Below are 20,665 nucleotides of genomic sequence, written 5' to 3' on the forward strand. Positions count from 1 at the left end.
TTAGAAGTAAACCTTTCAAAGAAAGATCATTGTATAATATTAATCCATTAAACAAAGCATAATCAAAATTTTGGTAAAGGACTCAATGCTCATTATATTCATGCCAACAGTTTGCCTGCTTGATGTCCAGGAGTAAAGAAGAAGATTTTTAAAGATTGCAATAATTTTAGTGGTTTTGGCCCCACCCCTCAGGCCCCAGGGGGGCGGGGCCCATGAAATTCACAATTTTTGTTCCCCTTCACCCATAGATGCTTTATGTAAAATTTGGTGGAAATTGGTTGAGTGGTTGCAGAGAATAAGTTGAAAATGTTCAAATGTTAACACACGACGAACGACGACGGATGAAATCGGATAGCAATAGGTCACCTGAGTTTACTCAGGTGACCTAATAATAAAACGCTAATCCCAAAAATATATTTCTGCTTTTACAGTATATGCATTTATACATGTATTTCCTACATTAATTTACCCTTCCCCAAAAAATAAATGAAGAAAAAGGCTTCTATATCCTTACCCTTCTATCTTGGATAACCATATCACTGATTCCTCTACAGTCCAACTTGAGTCTGTGTGATGGCTCTTCTTTTCCATCCACTTCCCAAATTACAATTTCTCCTCCTCTCCTACATCCGGCCCAAATCTGCACATGACAAAATTTGAATTTAATACATTGTCATGCATCTTGTATATTTATCAGTAAATCATCATATTCTTGGCTATTACCTCATCTTTTTCATCAGCGTATTCTGCCTTAACAATCAGAAAACAGTCCATCTCCACCGGTCTAAACTTTGGATCCTCCACTGAGAACTCAAGTTCCTGAATAATCTGACCACTTCCATTGACTCTTAGAATTCTCTGCCAGGTTCCTGCAAAAATTAGAGAAAAACCATTAATATTGTAAGTCTAATTACTTGTTAAATTTGGTCCTCAGTCATTTCTCTATCATAATATGCTTCCGGCATACTGTAAGTCGTTTTAATTCCACAGTGTTAAAATTTCACGATATCTGAAGAAAACCTAATTGCAATGGTTTTAATTTCACGCTGCAAGAAATAAATTTAAAATTTGGTATAAACATTAAAACGATTTTTAAAAATTATCATAACATTCAAGATGGGTTTAATTTCGCGGAAAAATGATAAATCATGAACACAGCAAAATTAAAACCATCGCAATTATTTACCAACCTACAGTAATCAATTTTATAATTTATTTTAATCTTAAATAGTGCCCCATTAAAATATTTTCAAAAGATTTTTCCGGAATGGCGGGCTTGATCTTACCACACCAGATGTGTTCGTCGTAATACTTGATGCTGCGTAGATCTCGTACATTCTCCAGTCGTATCGGGCGGCTGGGCCTGAGTCAGTTTTTGTACGTCCCACTTCATTATCACCCCATCAATGCTGGCAGTAAAGGCATACCTACAAAGAGGGAACAAAGATTATTTTATGCCTCACTAAGAAATGTCCAATTAGCTTAAATCAATAACTTCCTAGCTAAAACTGCTGATATTTACAATGGTTTAAAATGGTTTATAAAGCGTAAACTAACCACACCCAGGTTAAAATGTATAACTTGGGTAGCTATTAACGACGTTCGATCCTGATATTTAAAGTCTTAAACTTTTTTTGCCAAGTATATTTTTAGTTTCTATATTCATTGCTTAATTAAAATTCAAATCAAAAAATGGAGGTCAATGCACTTCTTTTGGTGCTACAGTACATTTAATTTGACCTTTTTGCACTGAAATTTGTGTCTTAATTAAAAATAATATTTTTGACGTTTTCCCTCCAATATTTTTATCCAATTAAAGCATGAAACAAAATGAACTCTAAGTTTGTTTAAAAAAAGACACTTAAAAATTGTGACTAAGAAAAAGTTTTAAATTGCTTCGCATAATCAATTATTTGACCTTTCTGCACTAATAAAAAGTGATTTTTCTGGCATTGAAAATTTAATAAGCCAAAAAATTATTTTAAAGTCTTAAACTTTTTCTGATTCTAAGCAAATAGGACAAATTTATCTTGAATATTTAGAAAAGAACATTATATATGTAAATTTTCAGATATTACTAAAAAAGTGTCAATTTTACGTTAAAATTGGCTAAATTTCCCCCCGGATTTTCAGAATATATTTACTATATTTGTCACACTTTGTTGATAGAATTCATAAGAAATAATTTAATTAATAGATACGAGGGGTGATCAAAAAGTTCCCAAACTATCTCTATATCTACAAAACCACAATTCAGATTAGAATGAAATTCGGTACACACATAGCCATACACAAGGTCTATAAATAGCATATGCTGAATAAAGTTTATGTCCTTGTTTGTGACGTCACAGTGTGAAAATGACGTCACTATTTAGGTCACTTGTGACGAAAAATTCTTGCCAGGAACTCATTCCAAACGAAAAATTTATTGTAATAAAAATCCCTCTACAGTATCATATAATAATTTGTACACAGTTTATTGAGATAAATGAGTTCCTATAAATTCAATTAATGATTGGATTAATCGTTTTAGTGAAGGAAGGCTGATGGTTAAAAATATACTGTCATCTTGCCCACTGAAAGCAATTTTGTATTTTTAATTAAGCAATTTGCTATCAAAGACCTCAAATTAGCACTTTGAAAAATAGTTGAATATTTGAACAATAATATAAGTATTAAATACTGAAGATATCATTTACTTTAGATTTTAAACATATTAGATATGATAAAAAGGATGCAGCCATTCTCTATCCACCTTGAATAAAGGTCTCTCCTGAGACAGAAGATTTGTGTTTTAATGGTCGCCATGCTTATTTTTGGAAAGGATGTTATTATCCACCCATTCTGTTGCCAAGATATGACCATTTCTGACAAATTAACTGTTCTTGTCATAAAAATTAACTCACATGGAGAGAAATATAAAACTCAGAAAAATCTTTTAACTTTTGTGACAGAACGCTACGGAGGGGGTCACGTGAGCCAATATCACGTGATTCGGGCATGCGCAGAACGGTGGTTGATGGGCATTAAAATCGGGGAGGATTAATTTAAAATATAATCAACATTAAAACCAAATATTGTTTCTTGTATGGAAGTTATTCAATTAGTTTGCGAACTTTTTGATCACCCCTCATATTTCAGAACCAGCATAACACATTTAACTGCAAAAAACAGCTTTTTGTGCAACCAGGAAGGAAAAATAGGAATCCAAAATTAACAATACTGTTATAATTCAAAATGGAAAAACAGATCATTTACAATGGTTTAAAATGGTTCACAAAATATATTACATAAATGGAATTTACCCATGAATATCCATTTGATGCTAGAACTTAAAAATGATGCAGAATTTTATAAATATGACCAAATTACAAAATTGGGTAGCTATTAAATTCATTCCTTAAGTATATATATAAAATCAAAACAAGTTTTAATACCTTCCGTCATCAATGGAGACGATATCCATGACGATTTCTTGGTGGTCCATCAGAGTCTTATTACTGCGGATTGTCTCGATGTCAATGATAAATATTCCATATGACCCCGCCCACACGTGCTTCCTGTCCACCGCTACTAGACATGTCTACCAAACAAAAGAATATTATAATTACATATCGTCAGTTAGATAAATAAACCTAACATAAACATGTTTCACATAAAAATGTTGAGAAGTCAGCACTTGAACACACATTTAATCTAAATACCTAAAATATCATTAAACAAAATAGATAATTTAGAAAGCTTTTTCTCCACTAAAATCTAAATTTGATTAAGTTAGCTAAATTAAAAGATATTCTTCATTAGATATACAAAATTTTAACCCTTGATTGACCTATAGAAGCACATAATTAAATCGGATATACATTTGTAAATGGTTGAATCAAGAGGTTTCCAAAAAGAAGTAATGCCGCAATCATAATAAAAAGGTTTACAGACCACATACATACAATATATACATGTACTAGTACAAAAAGAGAGAATCGACAAAGGTCACAACAGCTCTCTTTGTAAAGGTGAGTTTCAAACATATGCATGCAAATTATACAATTTATATCGATTACAAAATTCTAAATTCATAACTATAAAAATGTTAATTTGTTGCACTATTTCTAATGCCCATTCATAAGTCATATGTGAAAAGGCAAGCAAAAGCTGTTTCAGACATGCTATCTAAAGATTGATACAAAATATCATTGCAATCATGTGATGTCCAGTATTTGCTTGAAAACTCATGCCAACATGCAATTCACATAAGCAGTTCCATTGGCCCTAAAATGTCAACAAGACCACACTCAAGCTGATAAAAAAAATCTGGAAGAGAAAATGGCCACTGACCTCCACAGTCACTTGGGTTACTACTGGTGTGATGAAATAGAACCCCCCCTTTTTTTTTTAAATTAAAAGTAGTTTTAGACTACTTTAATCAAAACATGAGGCCCATGGGCCACAATGTTCAAATGAGTCACCATGAACCTGCAATTCTTCATTATCAGATTAAAAAATAAAACTCTATATTTTCATAAAAAAATTAAAATTGTATAGAGGATATTCAATGTTTTGTAGTTGAATATGGAATTTATTTCACAAGTGGGACAGGATTTTTTGATATTTTCACGAGTGCGAAGCACGAGTGAAAATATAAAAAAATTCTGTCTCACGAGTGAAATAAATTCCATATTCAACTACAAAACATTGAATTTTCTGTTTATTACATTTTTAAAAAATATTCTTTGATTTTTCCTTTGCCTCTGTCTTTTTGTAATACAGTCATAGACTCGTGACGTCATAGTTGAGCGGTTGAGACGTCATATCTAAGTGAGGTAAAAACACTGTAAACATGGATTTAGCAACATATTTTTGGTAATTTTGACAGTTTTATTTGCTGTCAGAATGGTTTATTTATTTCCATCTATCTTATATTAGGTTAAGGAAGATTTTTTAAGAGCAATCTTCGTTATGGGAAGGGAAATCGAGAGTTTTCCCGCACTTCTGATATTCGTCACACTGTGACAGGATATCATTTTGATATCCTTTCACACTGTGACAGGATATCATTTTTATTCAATGAATAAATTACAGTATTTCACGGGTAAAAATGTAATAAATTGAAGTATATGACAAAATATGTACCGGGTATGTACTCTATCATATTCTTTTATACAATTTTTCAAATGGTACTTACTGAATTTACTAGACATGCAATTACAAGTGAGCCCATTTTATATACATAATTCTATGGCGTCTATATTTGGACGTTTTTCCAAACGTTTTTTCTTACATAATATTTTGAATTTTCATTTCAAGATCAATACATTTATAACAGATAAACATAATGTAAAAACAAGTTTGGCGTTCTAGAAAGCCTGAAATGTCATCTCTTTGGTATCAATAATGTCAAAGAAAATAAAAGGGAAAGGGAAATATTTTAATGCAATGAATATATGGATTATTATACCTGAAGTTCCCAAATGACTTATTCAGCAAACAGAAAACTAAGCTGACAGGTATTTAAACATAAGCAAGAGCTGTCCAAAGATTATTTCTACCCACGTAGCTCCATAGGCACTTGGGATATGGACCCCCCCCTTTTTTTTCTTTTTAAATCTGGGTTCGAGACACCTTTTTCCTATTTTTTTAATTCTAATATGCACTATATGTTATCAAAAATGCAACTCTTTTGTCTCTACAAGCTGTTTTTAAAAATGCCGTTTTCCACTGATACATATATAGAGAGAAGGCTTGCAACTCTTTTTCTAGTCATCCGCCTCACCTCGCTTAAACTTCGCTCGATTAATTATCTAAATCACAATAAACATGGGATATGCATACATTAATAAATTTTTTATACATTCGTCTTCCTTTTCATATTTCCATTTAATTTTTATATTCCCCCGATTTGTGAATATTTCGATGAAATCACCCGTATCTAGGGTAAATTTTGTTGATGTGCACCAACCGGGACGGAAGTGCCTATGCGTAGCTCAAGTATTTAAACCTTTCGAAAGAAGCCACCTTAGTTTACCTACGTTTTGTTCACTTACATTTTAGGAAAAATGAGGGGCAGGGTACCACGCAGTGATTTAACTATTGATACTACCTATATATTTATTAATGCCTATAAAAGTGATTTTTCCTTCTTATTGTACGTTAATCACAGACTGCTTTTGATTCATTTTACCGATATAAAAAACAATATTCAAGGATTTCTAAGAGAGGGATGAAGTGTCTGACAATAATAATCATTCATTTAAAAGCAGCTTATCATTAAAGTTTGGCAGGAATTAATTTAATAAATTCAATTACAGACTAAAAAAATAACATAAAATTAGGCATAACGTTGACCACTCTTCATTCATTTTTTGCAGAATCTAATTATAATTTAATCTTTGAATGAAATACTTTGCATATTTATTTGTATTTATTTCGACTGTAAAGCACATGAAGTATGCGTATAAATTTAAGCATCGCACTCCCTGCTGTTAGGTTAATTTTACTTGGATTTGGTCTATAATGCACACCTGTAAGCTTGTTTTTTTTGTGCGAGAACCAGTTTTCCCTTCGCGTCAACAAATCTATATACATTGTATTCCCCATTTTCAAAAGTGAGTTATCTCCCCTCAAAATCGGAACTCTTCTACACTAGCCTAACTTCCGCGGACTACGCAATACCATAATCTAACAAAATAGTGATAAACTTACGCGCTGTATTTAAAAATTTTAAAAGAAGGAAACGGTTTGTATTTTTTTTTAGATAATAAATTATTTTATAAAGGGTCTGTTAGCCCCCCCCCCTTTCTAGAAAGCTATACGAATTAGCCAGGCACGTAGCATCGTCTTTAAAAAGGGGAGGGGGTAGGCAAAGAAACATTTTTTCTTACCTTGAAAAGTTGGCAAGCAAAGAAAAACCTTGCCCAAAGTTGAAAAAGCTACTTATTTCAGTACCAGTTCCTTGGCATACAATACTACATTTGCCTTATATAACTTTACCGTAGTATTAACTATGTGTGTGTGTGTGTGGGGGGGGGGGGGGGTTGGCAACCTGTCTATCAATTAACATTTTCAAAAGAAAAAGTAAAATTGGGGAAAAAAAGTGGGGGTGGGGCTAAGCCCCTTAACCCCCCCCCCCCCCGTGCGTACAGGTACAGAGAACGAATAATTATGTAAATGGGTTGAACAGTTGAATATGAACCATACTTGTGAAAATTGAAAATTATTAGAATTATTAGTTGTGATTTCAATAAAATTACGGTACATATATTTTTTCACAGATGTACATGTATGTCAGTTACACGGGGTTACATGAGTCTCTCTCTCTCTCTCTCTTTCTCTTTCTCTCTGATATTGTTTTTTACACTCTTTGCAAAAAAGAATAACTTATAAAAATAAATACATGTACTTACACTGAAAGGATTTTAAAAAAATAAATAACACTTGAGAAAAGAATGTTTTCCGTTAATAAACGAGAAATACGCTAGGAAATTATTGTATCAATTTCGTGTTTCTGCTCTCAATTCTCTGATCTTAAACAAGATGTGTATTTTACTCGGAAATATACATGTACATATGCGTAGATCCTACACTAAAACTTTGATTAACTGCAGCTCAGACTTTATACGACATATGTAACACGAATTCAGGTCGATGCTATTTTAATTAGTCTTTCTTCGTTACATGAGCACATGAGATTAAATTATTCATTTAGAATTCCATTCAAAGTTTTAATACTATATAGTGAATCTATTATTTTACAAATTAAAAATTCTAGAAACACTGTTAATTCAAATGAAATAGGCCTTTAATTGTCACCAAATGTGTTCTTGTAAGTAAAAGTTCTATGTTATGACATACAATCGAGCAAAAACGCAGTTTCTTGGTATGGGTCGCGGAAAACGAACTACTGCTGTATATGCGGCAATTTCAGAGGTAAAACTGTAGATGGACATGTCATCAGTCTCCAAAAAATTCCTAGAGATACAAAAAAAATAGGGCTGCAGCAGGCTAGATTATTTCGTAAAAACTTTCCATAACTAAAATTTGTTCCGCACATTTTGTTAATAATGATGATCCGTCTGCAGAACATCCACTACCGAAAATTAGCTTATTAGCTTTTTTTAAATAGGCCTATTCGAATATGTGTCAGCATTTTATTAGTAATTTGTTTCGTTTTTTTTTTTGTAAGGGGGGGGGGGGGGTGGTCACACAGCACCTTATTATAGTACTACACAGATTAATACAAATCCAGAAAGAGACTATGAGTGGGCAATTTAAAAAAAAATACGAATCAGTTAAGATTTCTTTTTATTCACAAACACAATAACATTTTTCCATATGACAGAGGCATTACACCATGAACATGTTTTCATCCACTCTCTACCATCGGCTCATACATTCCCATTGCAGAGGTGTCTGAGAGAGAAACGAACGACAACTCTGCATGGGAGATTGGTTTTCATCAAGAACGTCCGCGGCACTCGGCACACCTCGGCCGATTCGTACCTCATCTTGTTTGATGTAGTTCACGGAATCAGCCGAGGTTTGCCGAATGCGTCCGCGGAAGTGACTTTATTTATAGCGCATGCGTATTAAACACAGTAAAAAGAGTTCCCTTCAGGGGAAATAACTCACCTTTTGAAAATGGGGAATAGAAATCACGTCATTGTCAATTCTCCTTGTGTGGCTTACCAGTTTAATAAGGCATAGTATTGAGGATCAATATATATACGACACACCGAAATATAGGTATTTATAAGCATCGTACTTCTTTTCTAAATTATCCTTGCCTTTCAAATAGGCCTAAACCGAAAGTAGATCACACACTTCTAAGCTAGTTCTTCTAAAATAAAACAAGTTTAAAGGCTTCTTGGAACTCCTTGTGTAGATTCTCACTTGAGATATTGTAAAACATCGAGGATTCTCGAAAGGTTAATGGAGGCTTACACTAGGACTTCACTTCCGGCATACAATCTTAATGTGTCATCTCCCGAGGGAGATGACAATAAAACAGGCTTTAGTTATTTTGGGTGGGGCAGGGATGAGAATTTAGTAATATTGATTTAATGTGAACGAAGATGCTTTTGTGAATCAGTTCTACATTATTCAGCACAAATTTTTCAAATTATGCTACCATTGGTATATACTATTTAATATGTTTTACGGTGTGACCGTTGGGGCGAGCGCAGTAATTTACACTTAAAAACCTATACACAGATTTTACTTGCACTGTCTATCCTCAGTTCATTAAAATAAGAGGAAAAAACAGAATAATTAGAAAGAGAATTCACATCCCAGACATCGGGATCGAGATTCCGAAATTCTCGGAAGTTTCCGACAAAATCGGAAATACCCGAGCCGTGTAAGTGACGAAAGAATGACGTCAAATTAAAAGTTCTGTTGCGTTTGGACGCAAACGATTGTTTTTTTGGCATGGAGATTGCATTTAATCATTGTTTGTAATTTTTTCAAGTAAGTTGTTGCTATGTTTAAGCTACCATGTTGCTATGCACCGCAAAGGATTATTGGGAGTTTGGAATCTTTTCACGCGGTGAGATAAAAATTTCTTGGAACAATGTGCAGATTTCAACCCGAATTTCCTCCGTTCGTACACGTTAGTCTATTGAGCTCGCTACGCGAGCGGCGCTTGGCGCCGCCTCGCTGCGCTCGCCTTTAATGATTTTCCATGAGATGGCAACTCAATAAATCTGTCTCTAAGGATGCTTTCACTAGATTTTATTATGTTTATGTAAAAAATTTCTGGAAAATGTAAAAAAAAGAAAAAATTGGCTGCATCAGAAGACAGATAAAAATAAGCCATATATGGAATGGAATAGCTAGGTTAGAAGAGCTAATGAGAGATGGTTATCTATAACAACAATACCTGATATAAGAAGCATAACAAAGCTTAATTCTTAATTAAACAGCATTCAAACCGTTTCTCTAATCATACATACCACACTTTCTTCTAAGCCTTTTTATTCAAAGTGTTGAAAAGGAATAACTGAACCACAGGGGCATCTTATCCACTCTGTTCTCTACTTCACATATAAAAATACACAAGGGAAGAATCGAAAGTAGCACACGATTTTTAAAAAAAGTCAAAAAACAACTTACTTGAGAAAAGTTACACAAATCCTGAAAGGAACTAGCGCAAATAATGTCCTAGTACTTATCCAGGTTAAAATATTCCAGATATATCCATCGTAAATAGCTTTTATCCAACTAAAACCCCAGCTTTCTGCACAGTGTGAATCTCTACGCCCAAGAAAAGATAACTCACCCGGATGACAATAGGGTAGTGCCCGAAGTCTTCCAATGGCACTCGGAAGGCCTCAGGCACTATCCTATTGTCATCCGGGTGAGTTATCTTTTCTTGGGCGTAGAGATTCACACTGTGCAGAAAGCTGGGGTTTTAGTTGGATAAAAGCTATTTACGATGGATATATCTGGAATATTTTAACCTGGATAAGTACTAGGACATTATTTGCGCTAGTTCCTTTCAGGATTTGTGTAACTTTTCTCAAGTAAGTTGTTTTTTGACTTTTTTTAAAAATCGTATGCTACTTTCCTTCCCTTGTGTATTTTTATATGTGAAGTAGAGACAGATGGAGTGCCCCTGTGACTGAACGTACATGTATTGCATATGCATACTCATATGTATATAGGATCCAAATTAACCTGCAATTGTATTTATCACTTCTGTAATCCAGATTGAAACCCATGGACAAGAAATACTTTCTTTGACAAAGAAGAATACAAAGTAACCTAGTTAGAATAATCTAACTGTATCTCGGTAAGGCCCTCACCACAGTTAGAATACCACCCATATACTCGCAATGTTGCAAAAAATTGCAGAATCGCACCGAAACGAAGAATTTAAAATGATTTGCACTGGGAATAACTACCAAAATAATCAAAACAAACCTTCTTGAGATTGCTTATGCCTTTTATCCCCCAAAATAATCCATTTAAATACGTAAATCCAATTAATTTTCTCAACGTTTTTCTCTCCATTCAAATGTTTACATTCGGAACTCTCTAGATTGTTCCTAGTAAATGTACTATCGCCCGTGCTACATTACGAATACAGGGAATGAATTCTATCGTTAAACCGGGTCCGTAGGACAATATCATTTTAACGATAGAACATTCTATCTAAAAGTAAGAGTCAAAAATGTTTTGTACTAACATTTTACTTTTTAGGTTATTTACTTTCATCACTTCTGAATTAAGAACTTTCCCATAGTATTTAATTTACAGCATCAACCACACAATACTAGTGAACTTTTCAAGAGAATCTATAATGTTGTGCAATAGCAGATACACATTGTATTTTGTTGCTTGCAATGACTATTGTGAAACAGAACCTAGCTGGCTAACAAGTATCTCAACATCTTGACCATCCTACAACCTCAGAGTTATCTCCTTTTGATACAACATCAAGGGATATTTTATACTATACTCCAATTTTTATGACAACCAAGCAAATAAGAAAACGAGAAATCAAACAGTCATTTAATGCTTTATACATGTATCAATAATGCTGACCTTTGACCTTTACAACAGTATCATATTTTGTACCATAAAAGGGTGTTTACATGAAAACAAAACATTTTGCCCTTGACCTTCCAATGAAAGGTCAATTTTTTTTCTAGTTATTGCATCACAGTGGCCATATCAATAATCTAAACCTCGATCTCCGAGTCCAATTAGATATCTTCCTCTTATGAATCTTTATGCATTATATACACTACAAATGAGATTTCAGCTTGATTTTTTAACAGGCTCCAGGGCTATAAAACTTAGATAAGCTCACTTTTGATCTCAGTCTCACTTTTATCAAAGGAATTAATAGTAGAAAAGTAAGCTCATCTCACTTTTATGGCCCTGAGGCCAGATCTACAAATTTAAATAACTTTAAATAACCTATAAGAAAGTTTTCTGAGCATTTTACATTTTTAAAACACACTAATACCACCAGTCCTTCTGAATGATGATATCTTGCTGAGTATTAATCTTAACCATGCTGTAAATAGTCCACATACACAGAGCCTACACCACTATTAGTTTTATAATCACATACACATCTATTAGTATAGGGAGCTTAAGGAAACCAATGAGAGATTTTGTGCCACAGAGACAACAGGTTGATATACTGAAGTTTTTCCAGTGAAGCTACAGGAATTAACACAAACAGCCATCAAACTTACACATCCCTGGATTTCTAACTTTTTTCTGCTGGTTTGCTGAAATTTGGGGTGAAATGACTTCAAAAGATCATAACATGTATAAAGCACAAACAATAAAACAATAATAGCAAACATGCCTATCATAAATCAGGCTTACGACCTCCTAGCAAAGTGACTTTTATTTCCTGTAGTGTGAAAAGAAAAAAAATCTTGAACATGGTTATGACATTTTGGCATTTCACTATAAGATTGTTTTACTGTAAATGGATAAAGGTCTGTAAATGCTTAAGAATGCTTGAAATAAAGATTACATTGACAAGAATATCAAACAATTGTACTAAATGTCAATAAGCAAACTCTTATACACTATGGCTACTTGACTACATAAGATGTAAAAGGATAACACTTTAATATAACAAATGTAAATAACGCGTAAAATCTTGTCAGTTACATCATTCTGATTATTGATTTGTTGAATTCCTCACAATACTTTATCAGAAAAAAAAAACTAAGAAGTTGCATGGTCTGGTCAATAGAAAGCTTTTTATATAGTTAAATCATAAAACTTATGCAGCCATTTTATCCAATATATCAATGCAAAACATATTTTTACTATCATTTATAGAGAAGACAGAGAGAAGGAGGAAATTGAGATATCTGCCACAGACTCTGATGTATTCGCTTCTGGCTGGCAAATTGTTTTAGTGCAATGTCTTGATAATGCAGTTAATATCCAAGAACATGTGATTCAAAATGAGGTTATAGAGGGGAGGTAACTCACCACACTTTGTTTTGTCTGGACAAACTCGGACTCCAGAAGCCAGTGGGAGGCGTTGTACACCTTAATCTTCCCGTCTCCCAGCCCCACCCATAAACGGGGAGAGATGGAGTGCTCAGGAACTGAAAGTAGATATAAATAATGTAAAATATCTACATCAAGCCCCACCCACAGATGGGGAGAGATGGAGTACTCCGGGACTGAAATAAGATATATCTAATGTAAAATATCTATATCAAGCCCCACCCACAAACGGGGAGAGATGGAGTGCTCAGGAACTGAAAGTGGATATAGCATACTTAAAATATCTAATATTGGAGCCACAATAATATAAGAATGAATGAATTCATGTAGTCATACATGCACTACTACATACAAGACTAGTATGCAAAAATAATTAATCACTTGTAGTCTACCTATTTCATGCATTTTGTTCTGAAAATATCTTCAAGATTAAGCATTTTCAGGTGAGTTTATTGCTACATCCTACATGTAACAGTGTGTACTGTATCTTTCATTTTCTCACCTCCTGGGGTATACAGTAGAGCGTGTACTGTCTTCCTCTCTCGTTCCCCGTAGTTGGGGTCAATACGGTTCTGTAACACCTCCTTGGTTTCCTGGGGGAAAATTTGACCCTCCTCCCTGTACTTTCTGTAGAAACACAGCTGTCTTGGCCTCCTCCCGGTTATTATGGTGAGCTGTCTCCTCATCAAGGCCACTGAGGGAGAATAAACACAAGTAAAACAATGGCTTTTCAATGTTAATAAGGGATTATGTGAACATGTAAAGCATTGGTTTATCAAAAAATTGAAATTATAATTCTTGTATGACATTGTGATATGTCAAAAGTCAAATTTTAACAATTTCATTTTTTTCGCTGATGATTAAAAAAAGAGAATTATGATTATACTACACAAAGTGACATAATTTAAATGTATTGTTTTTATATGCATTGTCTTGTGTTATAACTTTCCTATAATATCTAAACCTTAGTGAACATGACACATGATGATTATGACCTTTCATTACATTACCCCTACCTCTGCAGCAGTGTGTCCACCTTTCATTATTTTACCCATACCTCTGCAGCAGTGCATCCACCAGCAGCACGTTCTGGGCTGCCTTCTGTATGGCGTGGATGTCCTTCGTGGACTCACACACAATTTTACCCGCCCACATCTCCTCAATCAACAAACAAAAATCATCCCTCTCTTCCTTCAACCAAGCTGTGAACCTACTCCCATCTATAACAAACAGCTCAATGAGCTCATATGTTTATATATAGCTTAACACTGAAAATCAACAGCATAACAAAATGAAAAGTTCAAAGAATATGACAATCCCCCAATTTTTGTAAAGCTATACTACTTTTATGTACTTCAACTTGGCCTATATCAATTTCAGTTTGATAATTTTATACAAGAATCTATCACATATGTTTTCTTGTGTGAAATAATTCCATTTTACTCGTTTAATATTAAGGATTAAGATATATTTAGATATTATCAATATAATTTTTTTGGTGGGGCTGGAGGGGGAGGGGGTGATTACACTCACCTTTGTTTTTGATCCTTAGGACCTTGACCTGCTTTAGGAATGAAAACATAGACTTCTTCTCCAGTTCTTCTATCTTACTCAGTCGCATAATTTCCCTCATCTCAGTGGAAATGTCTTTCACAAAGCAAAGTCTGAAAAAACATTTTTTCTTTTTAAATGATTCAGAACAAGTATACATGTAAAATTGAAATGCATGTTTGACATATGTTGAAAATATGTTGCAATGTAACCTGTGTAGCCATGTGCTTTTATGTATTCTTTTGAAAAGCACAACCAAAAATGACACACTAACTTTTAAAACTAAACATCATCTCAAAGGTTTCAGCTTTTCCAACAGGATACAAGTATTATGAAATAAAGCTCTGGACTAAGATTTACCACAGAGAGGTTAATAAGCCTTGACCTTGATCTAAAAATATGGTTTTATTTCTTCATCTTCTATACATGAGCAGTCTACAGGTGAAGTATGAGCCTGACTGGGCCAAGAGAAAAAGTTTACACAAAATGAAACAGTTTCAGAACAATTTACCTTCTGTCTTTTAGGACCACTTTTCTACAAGTCTGTTAATGGGGATATTTTTTAGAGTTAATCTCCATGCGCCATTGTCTGTCTTACATAATGAGGACACTTTAAGGATGTTTTACCTTTGTCTGTGAGGGCCACCCTCCCTGTACCGTAGTCTGTTTTACATAATGAGGACATTTTGAGGATGTTTTACCTTCTGTCTGTGAGGGCCACCCTCCCTGTACCATAGTCTGTCTTACATAATGAGAACACTTTAAGGATGTTTTACCTTCTGTCTGTGAGGGCCACCCTCCCTGTACCATAGTCTGTCTTACATAATAAGGACACTTTGAGGATGTTTTACCTTCTGTCTGCGAGGGCCACCCTTCCTGTACCATAGTCTGTTTTACATAATAAGGACACTTTGAGGATGTTTTACCTTCTGTCTGCGAGGGCCACCCTTCCTGTACCATAGTCTGTTTTACATAATGAGGACACTTTGAGGATGTTTTACCTTCTGTCTGTGAGGGCCACCCTTCCTGTACCGTAGTCTGTTTTACATAATGAGGACATTTTGAGGATGTTTTTACCTTCTGTCTGTGAGGGCCACCCTCCCTGTACTGTAGTCTGTTTTACATAATGAGGACATTTTGAGGATGTTTTACCTTCTGTCTGTGAGGGCCACCCTTCCTGTACCATAGTCTGTTTTACATAATGAGGACATTTTGAGGATGTTTTTACCTTCTGTCTGTGAGGGCCACCCTTCCTGTACCGTAGTCTGTTTACATAATGAGAACATTTTGAGGATGTTTTACCTTCTGTCTGTGAGGGCCACCCTCCCTGTTCCATAGTCTGTCTTACATAATAAGGACACTTTGAGGATGTTTTACCTTCTGTCTGCGAGGGCCACCCTTCCTGTACCATAGTCTGTTTTACATAATGAGGACATTTTGAGGACACACTCTGCCTCCAGGAGGTCATCTTCATTAATGGTCAGACTCAAGCACTGCTTGCTGTTTTCCTTCCAGCAGTGGGTAAAAGAGGCAAAGGTTTCCTGATCAATGACTGAAAACAACAAAGGTTTGACTTATCAATGACTGAAAAGGACAAAGAACAGTTGGACAGTGGGAGTGACCATTAAAAAGTCTTACCCACACATAATCATTTAAACATTGATTTTTTTGTCTAAGCATATTTTCTATATTTGATAGATTCTGATCACTGGCACTAAACATAATGATCACTAATAGATAAAGTAAAACCTTTTACATTGAGAAATCTTACAGTTTTGGTGGATTTGTGATGGAGTGAGAGCACGGAATAATCGGCCTATAGTGTCTGTGTCACTGGTCATCTCCAACATAGAGACACATTCTACAAACTCATCATAATCTGTAGAGAAAAAATAAAAAATGTTGTTAACCACTGCATTCGTTGGTCATCTCCAGCATACAGACACTCTTCACTAATTCATCATAGTCTGGCATGAATACATTCAAGTTATAATTTAACCCTGCATTACATTCTTAAAACAAAATAATCCATAATAGTAAATAAGCAGTAAAAGTATCTAGTAACAAACGAAATAGCCTACAGAGATCTTTCTGTGGTAGATTGATGGATTCCTCAAACTTCTTGTGACTGTGGATGACAGACTCCGTGACCGTGGGTCCCACTATGTCCGGCAGGGCATGAAATCCTGGCTTGGCCATTAACTTCTGTAACTCAGACTCTTCCAGCTGTTGACAGATCTGTTGAACCACTCTACAATAAGAGGAGACTGATAAATGGATGGATTCCCTATTGGTAAGACATACCACCAGATGTATCATGTTAATTTTTCACAAATGTCTTTAGCTAAAATATGGTATATTTTAAAAGAAAGGGGGAAATTATTATTTCCTTAGATGTGCTATCCATTCAAGTTTCGTAAAAAATAGGACCTATACATATACATATAGTTACACTTGGCTTTGCATTACTCAATATTGATACTTTTTGGAGATAGTACCAAACCCTATTTACTACCTCAGAAGTACTGATCACTTACTGTTTTGGTAAGATCTGGGTGTCAATAGCTGCCAGTGAGATAAAGTTCTCCAGAGCCAGGATCAGTTTGTTACAGGCAAGGTAGAACATTCCCAGTAAGTAGATGTAGGAGGCCCGCTCCTGGAAATGCTGGCTTTTCTGGTGAAATAAAATATACAGTAAACTTTATTAATGGTATCTAAAATACCATGGATATGGCAAAGTGAGTTTAAAGCTTCAACCTCTTTTTATCTCAAAGTTTTTCTTGACTTGTTGGCAGAATCTTTTTACAGTTTTGTTATAAGCTCCTAATCGTACCTGTACAGCAATAGTCAGAAGTTTGATCGAGTCCTTCAGGTAATCTATTACTCGATTCCCAATGTCTGGCATCTTCAGTACTGGGGAATTCTGGGAGGAAAGAGCATTCATGGGAATGATAGCGATAGAATTCTGCTTCCGTAACTGGGGACGCCTGAATATATAAATCAAATTTGAAGTAATCTAAAATATTAAGAAAACAAATAATAAAAGAAGCATGCCTTAATAAAGCACACCAAACAGTGAAATGAGGAATCAGATACATGGATTATAATACATGTATCTAATATTAAATTGTGTTTTCTGAACATTTATGGAAGATGTCAATGTCATATACTTGTAACCAAACAAGCAATCAGGAAAATTTTAAACTTCTTATGAATCTTTTTCAAGTTTTCTAAAAAGAATTCTTTCTTCATTAACATTTTACAGAAATACATTGCATCACTTTCTTAATTAGAGAAGGTGAATCCCTTCTGCTTACCTGCTTGGAACGCTGGGTCCACTTTCCGAGATTTTAGCCTGCGGCCTTGTTTTGACCTCTAATTTGACCCAGTAGTCTGTTTTATCATTGATACGATCCTTAAGAAACTTTTTAAACATGCTTGTCTTCAGAACTTGCTCATAAAAGCTTTTCTCTGCTCCAGACTTAGAATCTAAATAAGCTTGTTTGTTAAATCTTTTAAATTCTACACGAGTTTCTGTTACCACACTCCTGAAAAAAAAAAAAACCAAAATCAAGTACTAGATGAATACAGCTGTTAAAAAGATATATAACATTTTACTTTTAACTTTAGAAAAATTTATCTGTTTTTATTATTTATTTATTTATTCTTTTGCAATCTTAAACTGTTTGCCAAGAAAAGGGAGAATATAATTATCTCTATATAAATATGCCAGCTATACAGTAACTTATCTTCACAGATAAACCATAAAAACAATCATATGCAAACAGACAGACCAACTATGGTAATCTACAGGTAAAGAGAATAAACATACCTAAATAGATTAACCATGAGTTCTAAACATCCAGCAACAATGAACTCATTCAAAGCTTGAATTTTTCTTTTTCTGTATGCTCGCTCAGCTTTTAGGTCAAAATGACTTGGTCTGAAAATGACAAAAAATTAATTTAATGGAATTTCAATACAAGCATTAAGAGAACCAAAATATGCTGCCTTTAACCTTCACTTTTTCTACATATATTTTCAAAACCAACTATTCTCCTGTAAGTAATATTATGCTGACTACCTTTGTGTATCAACAAGGTCAAACTGGAACTTGGCTTTGCGGCAGACCTTGAGGAAGAGTTGTGCTGCACCGTCAGGGATTTCTGGGATATCCAGTAAGTCCTCGATACTGTCGCTGTCCACAGAAACGGAAGATCGGGAGTCCTCGGCTAACTCCGGGTTTATACTCAGTGACCCCTCGTCTATATCTACCACCACCAGACCTCCAACCTAACAACAAAAAAATGTATATATAACGAGATTATAGATAATCCAATAAAAAGTCTCAGTGGTCGGCATTAAATACTTAAAATAAAAAAGAAAAACACGAAAAACTTCAGTAAAGCTTTAGGCCTTTCATTCTATCTTCAGAAGCTTTACTAAATCACCATTACAAAATTACAAAATTTTGTAAAGCTTCTGAAGATAAAATGAAAGGCCTAAAGCTTTACTGAAGTTTTTCGCCTTTTTCTTTTTTATTTTAAGTATAACGAGATTATATACATAGTATAACCTTTACAGTAAATAATAATATCAAATATATATATATAACATATTACAATATGTACAATATATGTATTTAAATGCTTATTTATGAATAAAATAAATAAAAGCTTTTCCCCTCTTTATTTAGTTTTCTTGACTGATAATTGGGTAATTACTAATATTATTTTAGAAGTCGTCTATAGAATTTTTCTTATACTGACCTGATTGACTTGTTCCTTGTATTTGGAGTGGCAGCCCATCATGAATGTCCCTGGGGCATCCAGCAGTTCTATAGATTTACTGGACAAAATCGGTACATAGGTGTACTTCCACTCAAATGGTAGGATAAAGTTTAAGAAGCTCTGAAAGAACAACAGTGATCAACAAGAGAACCATAGGTGTAAAGGGTCAGCTGAGTTCATGCTGTGACAAATTATTAAGCCCTTCAGGGACTGAAACTTTGAAAACTTGTTGCCAGTTTACAACTTAATGTTCCCTTTCAGATTCTTGATACTATAAAACAAAATTTCCTGAAACTGATATGACCATTTTAGAGAAACTGAAAATATCATAAAGTTCATGCACTTTATAAGGGAAATGATAGGAGTGACTCCGGTGACCTAAATATAATAAATGTGACATTTCCTATACTCTGAATTCTGTTGACTTTAACATGCCTTCACTATAACTGACCTCCATAACCACAGTAAGTAAGGCATAATTCGAGGCGATGAAGACAATACGATGTTCCACCAGGATAGAGGATATTATCCTCAGTATTTCCTCTGGGGGGAAGATCAGGAAAGGGAGGTACAATGGAATGTCAATCACTTGTTTCTCCGCCTCCTGGGAGGGTCGTATGATGAATGACACATCCTGGATACCAAACTCCTGAAAAAATTATATGTATTAATGGTAGATGATAAGCAGCTTCATTTGTACTTCTATTGATCTTTATTTGAAGGAGAATAGATTATTAATTAAAAATTCAAGCCACATAACTAAAAAATTCTCTTAATATTTCAGCTTTTATCTTTCTCTTTTTTAAAATAAATGTTCTTTTACTTCTGGGCAACAGCCTGTTACCAAAGCATTACACATCAAAAACTGCAGTCTGTGTATACTTACTATGGCCACCCTTCCAGCGGGGGGTACTGGTGTCATTGTCAGTTTGTGGGTGAATAGTTTGATGAGGGTGTAAATCTATACTTACTATGGCCACCTTTCCAGGGGTGGGGGGTGGGGGGGGGGGGGGGGGGTACTGATGTCATTGTCAGTTTGTGGGTGAATAGTTTGATGTAGGTGTAAATCTATACTCACTATGGCCACCCTTCCAGCGGGGGGTACTGGTGTCATTGTCAGTTTATGAGTGAATAGTTTGATGTGGGTGTACATATCCTCCTGTCCTGTTTCTATCTGGTGAACCATACTGACAACATAAACAAGTCTGCATGAAATTCATTTACTTATGATAAATTTAATAGGAATTAAGGAGTCTGGCTCATAATTGCTCAAAAATGTTATTCAATCAAAAAATCGGGTAGTTTGATTCCTGCATAAACAGACAGTATAAGTGGAAATT

General features: G+C 34.6%; 1 protein-coding gene across 1 annotated transcript in view; it reads right to left on the reverse strand.

Moving 5' to 3' along the window:
• Positions 1–20,665, reverse strand: part of LOC134278478 (DENN domain-containing protein 3-like) — a 28,411-nt gene that overhangs the window by 2,854 nt on the left and 4,892 nt on the right. The window contains 22 exon segments of the mRNA XM_062760796.1: positions 515–640; positions 724–869; positions 1,287–1,353; positions 1,355–1,427; positions 3,438–3,583; positions 12,204–12,239; positions 12,964–13,082; positions 13,487–13,632; positions 13,634–13,678; positions 14,042–14,204; positions 14,518–14,648; positions 15,913–16,087; positions 16,307–16,414; positions 16,617–16,786; positions 17,073–17,209; positions 17,369–17,522; positions 17,853–18,083; positions 18,368–18,478; positions 18,620–18,828; positions 19,305–19,445; positions 19,777–19,974; positions 20,404–20,512. Of these exon segments, the coding sequence (XP_062616780.1) occupies positions 515–640; positions 724–869; positions 1,287–1,353; positions 1,355–1,427; positions 3,438–3,583; positions 12,204–12,239; positions 12,964–13,082; positions 13,487–13,632; positions 13,634–13,678; positions 14,042–14,204; positions 14,518–14,648; positions 15,913–16,087; positions 16,307–16,414; positions 16,617–16,786; positions 17,073–17,209; positions 17,369–17,522; positions 17,853–18,083; positions 18,368–18,478; positions 18,620–18,828; positions 19,305–19,445; positions 19,777–19,974; positions 20,404–20,512 (2,941 nt within the window).

The sequence above is a fragment of the Saccostrea cucullata genome, unplaced genomic scaffold (genome assembly GCF_032062105.1).
Source record: "Saccostrea cucullata isolate Sc308-1 unplaced genomic scaffold, CSIRO_AGI_Scuc_v1 ctg459, whole genome shotgun sequence".
Taxonomy (NCBI): Eukaryota; Metazoa; Mollusca; class Bivalvia; order Ostreida; family Ostreidae; genus Saccostrea; species Saccostrea cuccullata.